The following is a 13,811-nucleotide window of genomic DNA, read 5'->3' as shown; positions in this document are numbered from 1 at the left end:
ACTGAAAAGGTGTGATTCCCGAGATGGTGGCAATGCCTTAGAGATCAATGTAGGGGTTGCTGACCCCGGGGAAGCCACAGGCCTGAGCCACTCTCTCCCCCGAGGTGCAGGGCCTGCAGGATGGTGATAGGGGCTGAGGGTCCTACCTTCCGTAGCAGGTCAGCGTGGTTCTGAACCAGCTCGCTGTACTTCTCCTTCAGCTTGCTATATCGCTGTTCATTGGCTTGGGCTTTCCCTGTATTGTCAAGGACCAAAGTGAGGAGTCTACCCTAGAATGGACCCTTGCCTTCCTTGCAATGAGCCAGGGTCCCTAGAAGATCCTTCTTTTTTTTTTTTTTTTTTTTTTTTTGAGACAGTCTTGCTCAGTCACCCAGGCTGGAGTGCGGTGGCATGATCTCGGCTCACTGCAAGCTCCGCCTCCCAGGTTCACGCCATTCTCCTGCTTCAGCCTCCCGAGTAGCTGGGACTACAGGTGCCCGCCACCACGCCTGGCTAATTTTTTTTGTATTTTTAGTAGAGATGGGGTTTCACCGTGTTAGCCAGGATGGTCTCGATCTCCTGACCTTGTGATCCGCCCGTCTCGGCCTCCCATAGTCCTGGGATTACAGGCGTGAGCCACCACACCTGGCCTGAAGATGCTTCTTGTTTTGTTTTGTTTTGTTTTGAGACAATCTTTCTCTGTCACCCAGGCTGGGTTACAGTGGCACAATCACTGCTCACTGCAGCCTCGACCTCCTTGGGCTCAAGCCATCCTCCCCCACAGTCTCCTGAGTAGCTGGGCTCATGGGCATATGCCACCACACCCGACTGATTTTTGTAGAGACAGGGTCTCACTATGTCAGCCAGGCTGGTCTTAAACTCCTGGGCTCAGGCAATCCTCCCACCTCTGGGATTACAGGCGTGAGCCACTGTGCCCAGCCAAAGATCCTCCTTTGATTTCAGGAATGCATATATATTTTTCTCCCTTGAAAATCCTACTTACAGAAACTTCTTTGGGAAGTCATCTTTAAAAAGAGTTCAACTGGTTAAAAATCAAGCCAGGGGCCAAGTGAGGTGGCTCACGCCTGTAATCCCAGCACTTTGGGAGGCTGAGGTGGGTAGATCACCTGAGGTCAGGAGTTTGAGACCAGCCTGGCCAACATGGTGAAACCCCATCTCTACTAAAAATACAAAAATCAGTCGGGCATGGTGGTGTGCTCCTGTAATCCCAGCGACTCAGGAGGCTGAGGCAGGACAATCGCTTGAACCTGGGAGGCAGAGGTTGCAGTGAGCCCAGATCACATCACTGCACTCCAGCCTGGGCTACAGAGGGAGACTCTGTCTCAGAAAAAGAAAAGAAAAGAAAACAACAACAAAAAAATCAAGCCAGAGATTCATGCCTCTTCAGCACTTACATACATGGCATTTATTTTATGGGCGCTTTCAGATTTTTAAAACATTTAATTGAGTTTTTTTAGAGACAAGGCTCTCTGTTACCGAGGCTGGAGTGCGGTGGTACAATCAGCTCACTGCAGCCTTGAATTCCTGGGCTCAAGTGATCCTGTCTCAGCCTCAAGCGTAGCTGGGGCTACAGGCATGTGCCACCATGCCTGGCTAATCTTTTTTATTTTTTCTAGAGATGGGGTCTTGCTATGTTGCCCAGCTTGGTCTTGAACTCCTGGCCTGAAGCAATCCTTCCATCTTGGCCTCCCAGAGTGCTAGGATTACAGGCATAAGCCACTGTGCTCTCAGCTTGTATGTCAATTTCTTTGTTAGGACCTCAGTCCTCTCTCCTCCGTTAGTATCCACTGCCCAGGGCAAGCACTTCAGGGCCATCTTCTGTATTTCCCATCTCTGTGCTCAGCAGTGCCTCACACAGGGCTTTGTGCCTGCAGGACTCAAACCCACCCTCTGGACTGAGGCTAAGAGCTGGCATTCCTGACTATTTCTAGAAAGACACTCTGGGGCTCCCCCGCCCAGCCTCTGTGCCGCATCCTGAGTCCAGCTGGGCTCTGCTGCCCGCGCCTGCCCCCCGGGCCCGCCCCTGCCCCCACCCACCGCTCACTTTCTATCTCAGACAGGCTCCGTTGAGCCTTCTCGGTGTCTTCCCGCTGCCTCCTGAGCTCGTCCAGTTCTGCCCGCAGGAACTCACAGTCGTCGGCCGCCTGCTGCCGCAGGTGCTGCTGCTCAGCCAGCTCTGCTTCCAGCTCGCTGACGCGGCCCTTCAGCTGCAGCACAACCCGCTGGCTCTGTGGGGGACTCGGGTCATGAGGCCAGCTGCCCACTGCCACGGGTCACGGGCATGGGCTGGAGAAGCGGGTCCTACCGTGCTTCCAAGTAAATACCCGGTTCCCCGAAGTCAACTCCCCACGGCCCAGGAGGGCTGGATCATCTGGTCATTAGGAGCTCCTCAATCAACAGCCATAACAGGGGATGATGACAGGGGAATTGTGGTCCTCTTTAGAGTGACTGGGGGTAGCAGTGGCTGTCCCTGTGGGTAAAGTCACCTGAGCAGCCACTGTGAGGGGCGGTTGTTAATATGGCACCAACACTGCTGACATCATCTCTTCTTTTTTTTTTTGGCGGGGGGCGTGGGACAGGGTACCACTATCACCCAGACTGGAGCGCAGTGAGATGATAGTGGCTCACTGCAGCCTCAACCTCCGGGCTCAAGAGATCCTCTAGCTTCAGCCTTCCGAGTAGCTGGCATTACAGTTACGCACCACCGTGCCCAGCTAATTTTGAAAAAGTTTTTTGCAGAGATGGGGACTTACTATGTTGCCCGAGCTAGTCTTGAACTGCTGGGCTCAAGTGATCCTCCTGCCTGAACCTCCCAAAGTGCTGGGGTTACAGGCGGGAGCCACTGTGCCCAGCAAACCAATCTCTCCTTATCGCCACGTGAGAAGGTCTGGTCTTGTTCCCCAGAGCTTCTCAGCCTCGTGGGGACCAAGATCATCTCTAGGCATCAATCACATGGATACTGCGCCTGGCCTAAATGCTGTCCTCATGGCATGTCAAATGGAAATGCATTATGACAGAGAACACATTTTGGATTTAGCATTTCTACCAGCTTTTATTTGGTTTTAGAGACGGGGGTCTCCCTATGTTGCTGGATTCAGAACTCCTGGGCTTGAGTGATCCTCCCATCTCAGCCTTCTCAGTAGCTGGGATCACAGGCGTGCACCACCGCGCCTGGCTTGTTTCTACTAATTAACCTACCCTAAGGATGAAGTCCAAAAAGTGTCTATGTGATGCAATTTTTTTTTTTTTTTTGAGACAGAGTCTTGCTCTGTCGCCCAGGCTGAAGTGCAGTGGCGTGATCTCAGTTCACTGCAACCTCTGCCTCCCAAGTTCAAGCAATTCTCATGCCTCAGCTTCCCAAGTAGCTGGGATTACAGGTGCCTGCCAACACACCGGCTAATTACTGTATTTTTATTGTAGACGGGGTTTCCCAGGGTGAAACTCTCGACCTCAGGTAATCCTCCTGCCTTGGCCTCCCAAAGTGCTGGGATTACAGGTGTGAGCCACCGTGCCTGGCCAGTGTGATGCAAATTTAACATTCAAATCTACCGTGTTTTGGTGAATCGCAAAGGCAGAGCAGATCCAAGGCATACCTCCGTCTTCATGTTTTCTAGCTGTGCCTTCAGTCCACTTATCTCTCTGTATAGTCGCTCAATTAAGTGGTCCCTGGGAAGAGAAGGGGAATGAGTTTGCTTCCATAGTGCTTCTACCCCTCTCTTTTTAATTGTGAGCTCAGGGTAGGAAATCAAAAGCTGGTATTAATTTGGGGACAATTCTTTGAAATGCCACGAATTATACTCTAAATGTTAAAAGATACTAATCTAATACTCATAAGTCCATGGTTATTGATTTTCTTCTGAGATTAAAGGGGCCAATATTTGAGAGTCAAGACATTCTTTTTGTGTGTGTTTTTGGTTTTGTTTTAGAGACAGTCTGGCTTTGTTGCCCAGGCTGAAGTGTAGTGGCATGATCACAGCTCACCGAAGGCTTGATATCCCAGGCTCAAGTGATCTTTCCACTTCAACCTCCTGAGTAACCGGGACTACAGGTGTGTACAACCTGCCCACCTAATTTTTTACTTTTATTTAATAGAGATGAGGTCTTGCTATGCTGCCCAGGCTGGTCTTGAAGTCCTAGCCTTAAGCAATCCTCCTGCCTCATCCACCCAAAACGTTGGGATTATAGGCGTGAGCCACTGCACCCGGCCCTTCGAGATGTTCTTTATCTAAGAAGCCCTGGTATCATTAAGAATTCCTCTTTGGTTAGTGTTTCGAGGCAGACCATGGCTTAACTTAGCTCCTGCACCATCTGCCTAAACCCAGGTTGGACTCACTTCTCATCCTTGTTCACGCCGTTTTGACTGTTGAAATTGAAGGGATCACTGCTGAATGAACTGCCAAAGATGTCATCAAACTTGTTGTCAAATAAACTCTGTGGTTGACCAAAAAGGAGTGAGAATAAGTCAGAGCGCCAGAGAATTCTGTGTGTGGGTCAGTTTGGTGACACGGGAGAATGCCCCCTTTTTCAATTTGGTTCAGACAATTTAATTAAAAAAATTTTTTTTTTTGAGACAGGTTCTCACTCTACTGCCCAGGCTAGAGTACAGTGGTGCAATCATAGCTCACTGCAGCCTCCAACTCCTGGCTCAAGTGATCCTCCTGGTTCAGCCTCCTGAGTAGCCAGAAGTATAGGTGTGTACCACCATGCCTGGATAATTTTTTAATTTTTGTTTTATTTATTTATTTTTTTAGGACCTGGTTCTTGTTCTCTTGCCTAGGCTGGAGTGCAGTGGCATGATAACAGCCCACCGCAGCCTTAGCCTCCTAGGCTCAAGCAATCCTCCCATCTCAGCCATGTGTGCCACCACGTCTGGCTAATTTTGTAAAGATGGGGTCTTACTATGTTGCCCAGGCTGGTCTTGAACCGGCTTCAAGCAATCTTCCCACCTTAGCCTTGCAAAGTGTTAGGATTACAGCTGTGAGCCACTGCACCCAGCCAGACCCATTTATGATCCTTCTGGTTGTCACAGAGCAGGATGCTCAGCCTAGGTTGGTGCTAGGTGAAGAGAAGGCTGAACCTAGCTAGAGTCAATGGGCTTTGGCCAGGGTCTCCCCAGGCCTCTCCCCGTACTTGCAGGCAAGAGGAAAGGCCATGTTTCTCTCCCAAGTGGTCCTCACCTGTTGAGAGGCATCCATGTCCATGAGGTCATCCTTCTCTAGGACTGGCTCACTGTCGGGGGATGAGGTCTCTGCAGGGATCACCACCACGGGGCTGATGTGTTCTGACAGGGCTGAGGCTCGCAGGAAGTTGGGTGGGTTCTGAAGACGGAGACACATCCTCAAACAGTGCTCGCTTGCCAGGCCCCGCCGGCCTCTAAGAGGGTACTTGGGGCTTCTGCAGTGCCGACGGTGTGCGGTCAGGCACGCTTACCTCAGGCAGCTGGGGGATCTGAATGAGCCGCTTGAAGTACTGCAGGTTGCTGGAGCGGTAGAACAGCTCTTTCAACCTAGGGGTGGAGAAGGACCTGAGGGGTGCTGGGGGTCTTCATCAGCCCCATGTAGGGGACAGAGCAGCCACCTGGCCTTCCTGCCCCCTCCCCAGCCCCAAGGCACAGGCTGTCAAGGAGATAAACTCCATGGCGCTGGGACTCAATTATGATGCTACAGAGGAGGATTATTTAAAGCTGGTCCTCAGTGACCTGGTAGTGAGGAAACAGTAATTCATGCTACACATCCTTTGGAAGAGTAGACAATCCAAAAGCTAATTTCTTCATTGCTGTAGAATATAAGTTGTTATCTTGCAGACTTAACTTCCGAGAAATGTTTGGTTTAGAGTAACATGAAAAGAAACAGACTTTCTCTGAGGATAAGCCAACTAACCATAGGAAAAGGGAAGGGAATTTAATTACAAAGGTAGCTCTCTTCTTTCATTACTTATCTTTGTTTTTGGACTATTCGTTCTCTTCACAATTAGGACTATAAGTTCCTGGGAAGTGGGGACTGAGCTCTGTTGGGCTGTTTCCCATAGTGCCAGGGACAGGGGAACTGTTCAATGAACACTTGGAGAATTACAATCGTTTGGTACTATGTCCTAATCTTGGGTGGATATACGCATGAAGAAACCAACATTGTTTGCTTTTTTTTTTCCCTCTCTCTCTTTTTGTAGAGACAGGGTCTCGCTCTGTCACCCAGGCTAGAGTGCAGTGGTGCAATCATAGCTCACTGCAGCCTCGAATTCCTGGGCTCAAGTGATCTTCTGCTTCAGCCTCCCAAGTAGCTAGAACTACAGGGATACACCATCATGCCTGGCTAATTTTTAATTTTTTGGTAGAAACAGGGTCTTGCTATGTTGCCCAGGCTGGTCTCAAACTCCAGGCTTCAAGCAATCCTACTGCCTTGGCCTCCCAAACTGCTGGGATTACACGCATGAGCCACCCCACACCTGGCAAACTCAACATCTTTTTCTCATTCTCAAATCTCTATTTTGAATCTAAACACTGAAGACCAAGAAACCTGAGAGGATCCAGACTTATATATTCTTTATTTTTATTTTATTTATTTTGTTTGAGATGGAGTTTTGCTCTTGTTGCTCAGGCTGGAGTGCAGTAGTGTGATCTTGGCTCACCGCAACCTCCGCCTCCTAGGTTCAAGTGATTCTCTTGCCTCAGCCTCCCGAGTTGCTGGGATTACAAGTATGTGCCACCATGCCCGGGTAATTTTGTATTTTTAGTAGAGACGGGGTTTCTTCACGTTGGTCAGGCTGGTCTCGAACTCCCAACCTCAGGTAATCCGCCCGTCTCGGCCTCCCAAAGTGTTGGGATTATAGGCGTGAGCCAACATGCCCTGCCTATTTTTAAATATTTTTTTGAGATTGGGTCTTACTCCATCGCCCAGGCTGATGTATAGTGGCACAATCATAGCTCATTGCAGCCTTGACCTCCCTGGGCCCAAGGGATCCTCTCACCTCAGCCTCCAAGTGGCTGGGAGTACAGGTGTGTGCCACCACACCTGGCTAATTTTTTTGTGGTTTTGGTAGAGATGGGGTCTCACTATGTTGTCCAGGCTGGTCTCAAACTCCTGGGCTCAAGCAATCTACCCACCTTAGCCTCCCAAAGTTCTGGGATTACAGGCATGAGCCACCACGCCTGACCTATTTTAAGTTTTTTAGAGACAAGTTCTTGCTCTGTTGCCCAGGCTGAAGTGCAATGCCACGATCACGACTCACTGCAATCTCGACCTCCCGGGCTCACACGATCCTCCCACCTCAGCCTCCCGAGTAGTTGGAACTACAGGCATGCACCATCATGCCCAGCTCAGACTTATCTATTCTGAGATGAAAGGGGTGCATGGGCCTTAACTCCTTTGGCCTGCAACACAGAACTTTCTCCAGCTTAGCCCAACAAACGAACCCCCCGGGTTACATCCTGTCAGATCCCAAGACTTAGGCCTGTCTCTGTGACATCACTGCTGCTTCCCCTGGATTCAAGGACAGGGAGGTCTCAGACAGCAGCCGCATCTGTGTGGAACAGCAAAGCGGCTACTCAGGGGAGCTGTTTTTATAAGCTAGAAGCAAATGAAAGGAAATGAAATCACCTGACCACACGTCCCCATCTTGCTGGGTTGGAGCCAACAGTAATAGGCTCGACTGCTTTCACAAGCTACCGGAATTTGACATTCCAGGAAATCAGCCCCAGGGCCTGTCTCCTCGGACTAAAGAAGCCATTTATCATAGAATATGTACTCGGCTTCTCAAATGGAACAGGGGTACCAGGAGGTGGGTACAACCGCGCACTTGTCCTTTGCTTGCTCCTGGGGAACCGGGCAGAGAGGCTGAAACTTGGCATTTGGGAGCTATGGTCAAGGGTGAGGAAATTAACAGGAAAAACAAGAGGGTGTACTTTCACAGAGCGAAGCCAGGAGGCCTTTCTCAGCTCCCTCTGTCCTCCCAACTCTCACTCTATTCCTTCACTTTTGCCTGGTTTTCCCCCCACCCCTTTCCTTCTTTTTTTTTTTTTTTTTTTTTTTTTTTTTTTTTTTGAGACGGAGTCTCCCTCTGTCGCCCAGGCTGGAGTGCAGTGGCGCAATCTCGGCTCACTGCAAGCTCCGCCTCCCGGGTTCACGCCATTCTCCTGCCTCAGCCTCCCGAGTAGCTGGGACTACAGGCGCCCACAACCGCGCCCGGCTAATTTTTTGTATTTTTAGTAGAGACGGGGTTTCACCGTGGTCTTGATCTCCTGACCTTGTGATCCGCCCGCCTCGGCCTCCCAAAGTGCTGGGATTACAGGCGTGAGCCACCGCGCCCGGCCTCCTTCTTTTTTTTAATGGAGTCTTGCTCTGTTGCCCAAGCTGTAGTGCAGTGGCATGATCTCAGCTCACTGCAACCTCTGCCACCTGAGCTCAAGCAATTCTCCTGCCTCAGCCTTCTGAGTAGCTGGGATTACAGGGCTAATTTTTGTATTTATAGTAGAGACAGGGTTTCACCATGTTGGCCAGGCTGCTCTTAAACTCCTGACCTCAAGTGATCCACTTGCCTCGGCTTCCCAAAGTGCTGGGATCACAGGCGTGAGCCACTGCACCCAGCCTAAATAAAGATCTTTTTTTTTTTTTTGAGATGGAATCTCATTCGGACGCCCAGGCTGGAATGTAGTGACATGATCTTGGCTCACTGCAACCTTCACCTCCCGGGTTCAAGTGATTCTTCTGCCTCGGCCTCCCGAGTAGCTGGGATTACAGGTGTGTGCCACCATGCCCTGCTAATTTTTGTATTTTAGTAGAGACAGGGTTTCACCATGTTGGCCAGGCAGCTCTTGAACTCCTGACTTCAAGTGATCTGCCCACCTCGGCCTCCCAAAGTGTTGGGATTACAGGCGTGAGCCACCGTGCCTGGCCGATGTTAGCAGCTTTTACTGAGGCAGCAGTGCACAGCCAGCAGCAGAGGTCCTGTTCCATGCCGAGCAGGGCTACCCCATAGGCAGTGAGCCCAGAATAGCAGCTGTCATGTATACATACATATACACACACACACACACACACACACACACATATATATATATGCACACACACACATAAATATATACCCACTTTTAATTATATGCAAATTAAGGGGCAGATTATGCAGAAATTTCTAGAAAAAAAGTGGTAACTTCCGGATTGTCAGGTTTTTGCCATGGAAAGGGGCGCTAACTTCTGGGTGTTGCCATAGCAATGGTAAACTGTCACGGCACACTGGTGGGGCATGTCTTATGCAGAGATGCTTCCACCCCTTCCCTGTTTTACTTGTCCTTAATTCCTGCCTCCAGAGTCCAGTCCCCCATCCCACCTCAGAAGCAGGTGTAGGGTATCAACCAAACCTGCTAGTGGATTGGACATGGGGGATGAGGAAAATGGTGACTTCCAGATCTCTGGCCTAAATGGATGATGACAGTATTTGTTGAGATAGAAAAGAATGGGGAGGGGTTGGGCACAGTGACTCATACCTGTAATCCCATCACTTTGGGAGCCAGATCACTTGAGGTCAGGAGTTCGAGACCAGCCTGGCCAACACGGTGAAACCCCGTCTCTACTAAAAATACAAAAATTAGCCGGGCATGGTGGTGGGCGCCTGTAATCCCAGCTACTTGGGAGGCTGAGGCAGGAGAATCACTGGAGATGGGGAGGATGAGGTTGCTGTGAGCCAAGATCGCACCACTGCACTCCAGCCTGGGTGACAGAGTGGGACTCTGTCCCAAAAACAAAAACAAACAAACAAAAAAAGAATGGAGAGAGAAAGGTTTTGTTTTTTTTTTTTGGGAAAACCTAGAGTACAGTTTGAGATTTAAGTATGCTATACAAATGTCAAATTGGGGACAAGAGGCTGGAATTCAGAAGTAAGGTCTGGCTAGAGATACATTATTAGGGGTTATCAGTCTACAAATGTTACAAGACCAGAACTTTGGGAGAGGGAAAAGAAAAGAGGCATAAGCAGGCAACTAATGAATGGATGAAATCTCTTTCTTCTATATGCTTCTGTGGGATTTATTAGAGAACCAATAGTTGCCCTAGCTATAGGTAGATTTGCCTCTGTCTGAGCTACGTTCTGTCACTTTATCACCTTAGAATGAAGATAACCTCAGGCTGGGCGCGGTGGCTCATGCCTGTAATCCCAGCACTTCAGGAGGCTGAAGCGGGCAGATCACAAGGTCAAGAGATTGAGACCATCCCGGCCAACATGCTGAAACCCCATCTCTATCAAGAATACAAGAATTAGCTGGGCGTGGTGGTGCGTGCCTGTAGTCTCAGCTGCTTGAGAGGTTGAGGCAGGAGAATCACTTAAACCCAGGAGGCAGAGGTTGCAGTGAGCTGAGATTGCACCACTGTACTCCAGCCTGGTGACAGAGAGACTCCATCTCAAAAAAAAAAAAAAAAAAAAAAAAAAAAGATAATCTCACCCCCCAACCCAAGTATTTACATTTTTTTTTTTTTAGGGTCTCACTTGTCACCTAGACTGAAGTGCAGTGGCACAATCGTAGCTCACTGCAGCCTCCAACTCCTAGGCTCAGGCCATCCTCCTGCCTCAGCCTCTCAAGTAGCTGGGATCACGGGTGCATACCACTGTGCCCAGCTAATTTGTTTTGCTTTTTTTTTTTTCTGTAGAGACGGGGTCTCGCTGTGTTGCTCAGCCTGGTGTCAAACTCCCGGCCTCAAGCGATCCTCCCACCTCGGCCTCCCAAAGTGTTGGGGTTACAGGCATGAACCATTGTGTCCAGCCACCTCTCACAGTGCTCTTGCGTGGCTTAAATTTTATAGTGCTCTTGGATTCACCTCCATTCCTGTTACTTGAACCACTTACTTTGTAAACTGCTCCATGAAGCGGTCCCGGTGGCCTTGCAGGGTGTCGGCTGGGAGGCCTGGAAGAAATTGGAAAGAGTGTGAGAGGGGAGGGGGACCAGCGGGCACGGAAGCCATGGCGGGGCTCTCGACGGGGAGGGGCCCAGCTACCCTGGGGCATGTGGCCAGCACTGCCAGGGGCCATGACTGGCCTAGAGCTGTCCTGAGGTCTGGTAACCAAGGGAGCCCAGTAGGAACCAGCAGGAGTGTGCAGACGCTTATCCTCCAAATCCTTCCACTTCAATTAGTTCCTGAAGGACAAGCCATGCTGGGCACAATAAGGTGGAAATTGTGCCCCGGACTAGAGAAGAAATGGTGACTTGACCAGTAGCAGGTTGGACCATGGCAGGCCCAGGAGGGAGCAGTTTTTTCTCAGCTATTGCCTGCATTTGTTTTAGGCTGAGGCTCAGGGCTGATATTAGTCTGGAAGAGATCCACGGAGCCTGCCCAAGAGGAGGGCTGTCAGAAGGCAAAGAACAATGGACTGAAGGCTGGGTGCAGTGGCTCACGCATGTAATCCCAGTACTTTGGGAGGCTGAGGCAGGAGAATCACTTGAGGTCAGGAGTTCGAGACCAGCCTGACCAACATGGTGAAACCCCGTCTCTACTAAAAATACAGAAATTAGCCAGGAGTGGTGGCACGTGTCTGTAATCCCAGCTACTCTGGAGGCTGAGGTAGGAGAATCACTTAAACCCAGCAGGCGGAGGTTGCAGTGAGCTGAGATTGCACCACTGTACTCCAGCCTGGGCGACAGCGAGACCCTGTCAAAAAAAAAAAAAAAAAAAGAACAAGGGATTGAGGCTTGGGATCTGAGTTCCAGTCCTGGCTTGGTTGGTAGCTAACTCTATGACACTGCACACACAGTAGCCTCTTAGGACAGCCTCCTCCCCTACAGAGCCAGTTCTCTGAGGTCCTGTCAGATGTGCAAATCTGCATATTGCAGCTAAAGATCACAGCTCAGCAATCCTTTTAGTGTTTGCTTTATTTGTTTAAATTTAAATTTGTTATTTTGAAATGGGTCATATATTCATTGGATAAAATCAGGGAACACATGTATAAAACATGATTCTTGAAATGGCAAAAGATGGCTGGGCACAGTGGCTCCCATGTGTAATCCCAGCACTTTGGGAGGCTGAGTGGGGAGCATCACTTGTACCCAGGAGTTTGAGACCAGCCTGGGCAACATAGCGAGACCCCTATCTCTACAAAAATTAAAAAATAAAAATTAGCCAGGTGTGGTGATGTGCACTTTGGTCCTAGCTACTCAAGAGGTTGAGGTGGGGGGATCTTTTGAGCCCAGGAGTTTGAGGCTGCAGTGAGCTATGATCGCACCACTGCACTCCAGCCTGGGTGACAGAGTGAGACTCCATCTCGAAACAAAACAAAACAAAACCAAAATGGCAAAAGTAGACAGTGAATGAATATGGCACTTGACCTAAATGATCTTTCTCCCAAGAACCCTTAACCCGAGTGAAATCAGGAGAAAAACATCAGGCAACTAGAATTCAGGAACATTCTACAAAAAACTCAAAATGATCAAAATCATCAAAAATAAGGGAAGTTTGAGAAGTGAAACGTCATAGCCAAGAGGAACCTAAGGAGACATCACAACTAAATGTCACATGGTGTACCGGATGAGATTCTGGGGCAGAAAAGGACATTTGGTAAAAACTGTGACAATCTGAATAAAGTACAAACCATTTTTTTTTTTTTATTCGGAATCTCGCTCTGTTGCCAGGCTGGAGGGCAGTGGCGCAATCTCGGCTCACCACGACCTCCGCCTCCCGGGTTCAAGCAATTCTCCTGCCTCAGCTCCCAAGTAGCTGGGACTACAGGCGCGTGCCACCACGCCCAGCTAATTTTTGTATTTTTAGCAGAGACGGGGTTTCACCGTGTTGTCCAGGATGGTCTCAATCTCTTGACCTCGTGATCTGCCCGCCTTGACCTCCCAAAGGGTTGGGATTACAGGCGTGAGCCACTGCACCCAGCCTTAAGTACGAACTTTAATTAATAATAAGGTATCAACACTGGTTTGTTAGTTGTGACAAATGTTTCATACTAATATACGAACAAAGGGAAAATGCAACTGGGTATACGAGAACTCCTGGTACTATTTAACTTTTCTGTGGATCTAAAACAAAAATAAATGTTTATTTTTAGAAAAGAGGTTTCAGTGGCTCACGCTTGTAATCCCAGCACTTTGGGAGGCCCAGGTGGGAGGATCACTTGAGCTCAGGAGTTCAAGACCAGCCTGGCAAACACAGTGAAACCCGTCTCTACTAAAAACAATATAAAAATTAGCCACCTGTAATCCCAGCACTTTGGGAGGCTGAGACGGGTGGATCACGAGGTCAGGAGATTGAGACCATCCTGGCGAACACGGTGAAACCCCGTCTCTACTAAAAAAAATACAAAAAACTAGCCGGGCGAGGTGGCGGGCACCTGTAGTTCCAGCTACTCGGGAGGCTGAGGCAGGAGAATGGTGTAAACCTGGGAGGCGGAGCTTGCAGTGAGCTGAGATCCGGCCACTGCACTCCAGCCTGGGCGACAGAGTGAGACTCCGTCTCAAAAAAAAAAAAAAAATTAACCGGGCATGGTAGTGGGCACCTGTAATCCCAGTTACTTGGGAGGCTGAGGTAGGAGAATCGCTTGAACCCGGGAGGTGAAGGCTGCAGTGGGCTGAGATTGTGCCACTGCACTCCAGCCTGGGCAACAGAGCCGAGACCCTGTCTCTAAATAAATAAATAAATAAATATTGTAAAGAGTATCCCTCCCACCCCTTTCTCAGCCCAGAGGCAGTGTGGGTCTTGGGTATTGCCCTGCCTTCAAAGAAGGCCTTTAAACCCAAACACTTAATTACCTGTCTCTTCTCATAACTCCCTAAGCCTCCCAAGTAGCTGGGACTACAGGTGTGCACCACCATGCCCAGCTTAACTCCCCATTTT

At 49.5% G+C, this 13,811-nt stretch overlaps 1 protein-coding gene and 1 long non-coding RNA gene across 10 annotated transcripts in view; one reads left to right on the top strand and one right to left on the bottom strand.

Annotated features, from left to right (window-relative positions):
* Positions 1-13,811, bottom strand: part of HIP1 (huntingtin interacting protein 1) — a 211,693-nt gene that overhangs the window by 27,842 nt on the left and 170,040 nt on the right. For all 9 annotated transcript variants that reach the window (XM_001109894.5, XM_077996432.1, XM_077996431.1 and 6 more), the window contains exons 9-15: positions 10,828-10,885; positions 5,431-5,506; positions 5,178-5,318; positions 4,334-4,431; positions 3,594-3,666; positions 2,045-2,228; positions 147-235 (exon numbers count right to left, since the gene is read on the bottom strand). In XM_001109894.5, the coding sequence (XP_001109894.3) occupies positions 147-235; positions 2,045-2,228; positions 3,594-3,666; positions 4,334-4,431; positions 5,178-5,318; positions 5,431-5,506; positions 10,828-10,885 (719 nt within the window). The remainder of the gene's footprint in view (positions 1-146; positions 236-2,044; positions 2,229-3,593; positions 3,667-4,333; positions 4,432-5,177; positions 5,319-5,430; positions 5,507-10,827; positions 10,886-13,811) is intronic.
* On the top strand, positions 7,617-12,106 carry LOC144339764 (uncharacterized). Its single transcript, XR_013415139.1, has 2 exons — positions 7,617-7,773; positions 10,095-12,106. It is a non-coding gene; the product is annotated as an uncharacterized LOC144339764 (long non-coding RNA).

Source organism: Macaca mulatta, chromosome 3 (assembly GCF_049350105.2).
Source record: "Macaca mulatta isolate MMU2019108-1 chromosome 3, T2T-MMU8v2.0, whole genome shotgun sequence".
In the NCBI taxonomy this organism is placed as follows: Eukaryota; Metazoa; Chordata; class Mammalia; order Primates; family Cercopithecidae; genus Macaca; species Macaca mulatta.
This window is presented reverse-complemented; position numbering and strand designations above follow the sequence as displayed.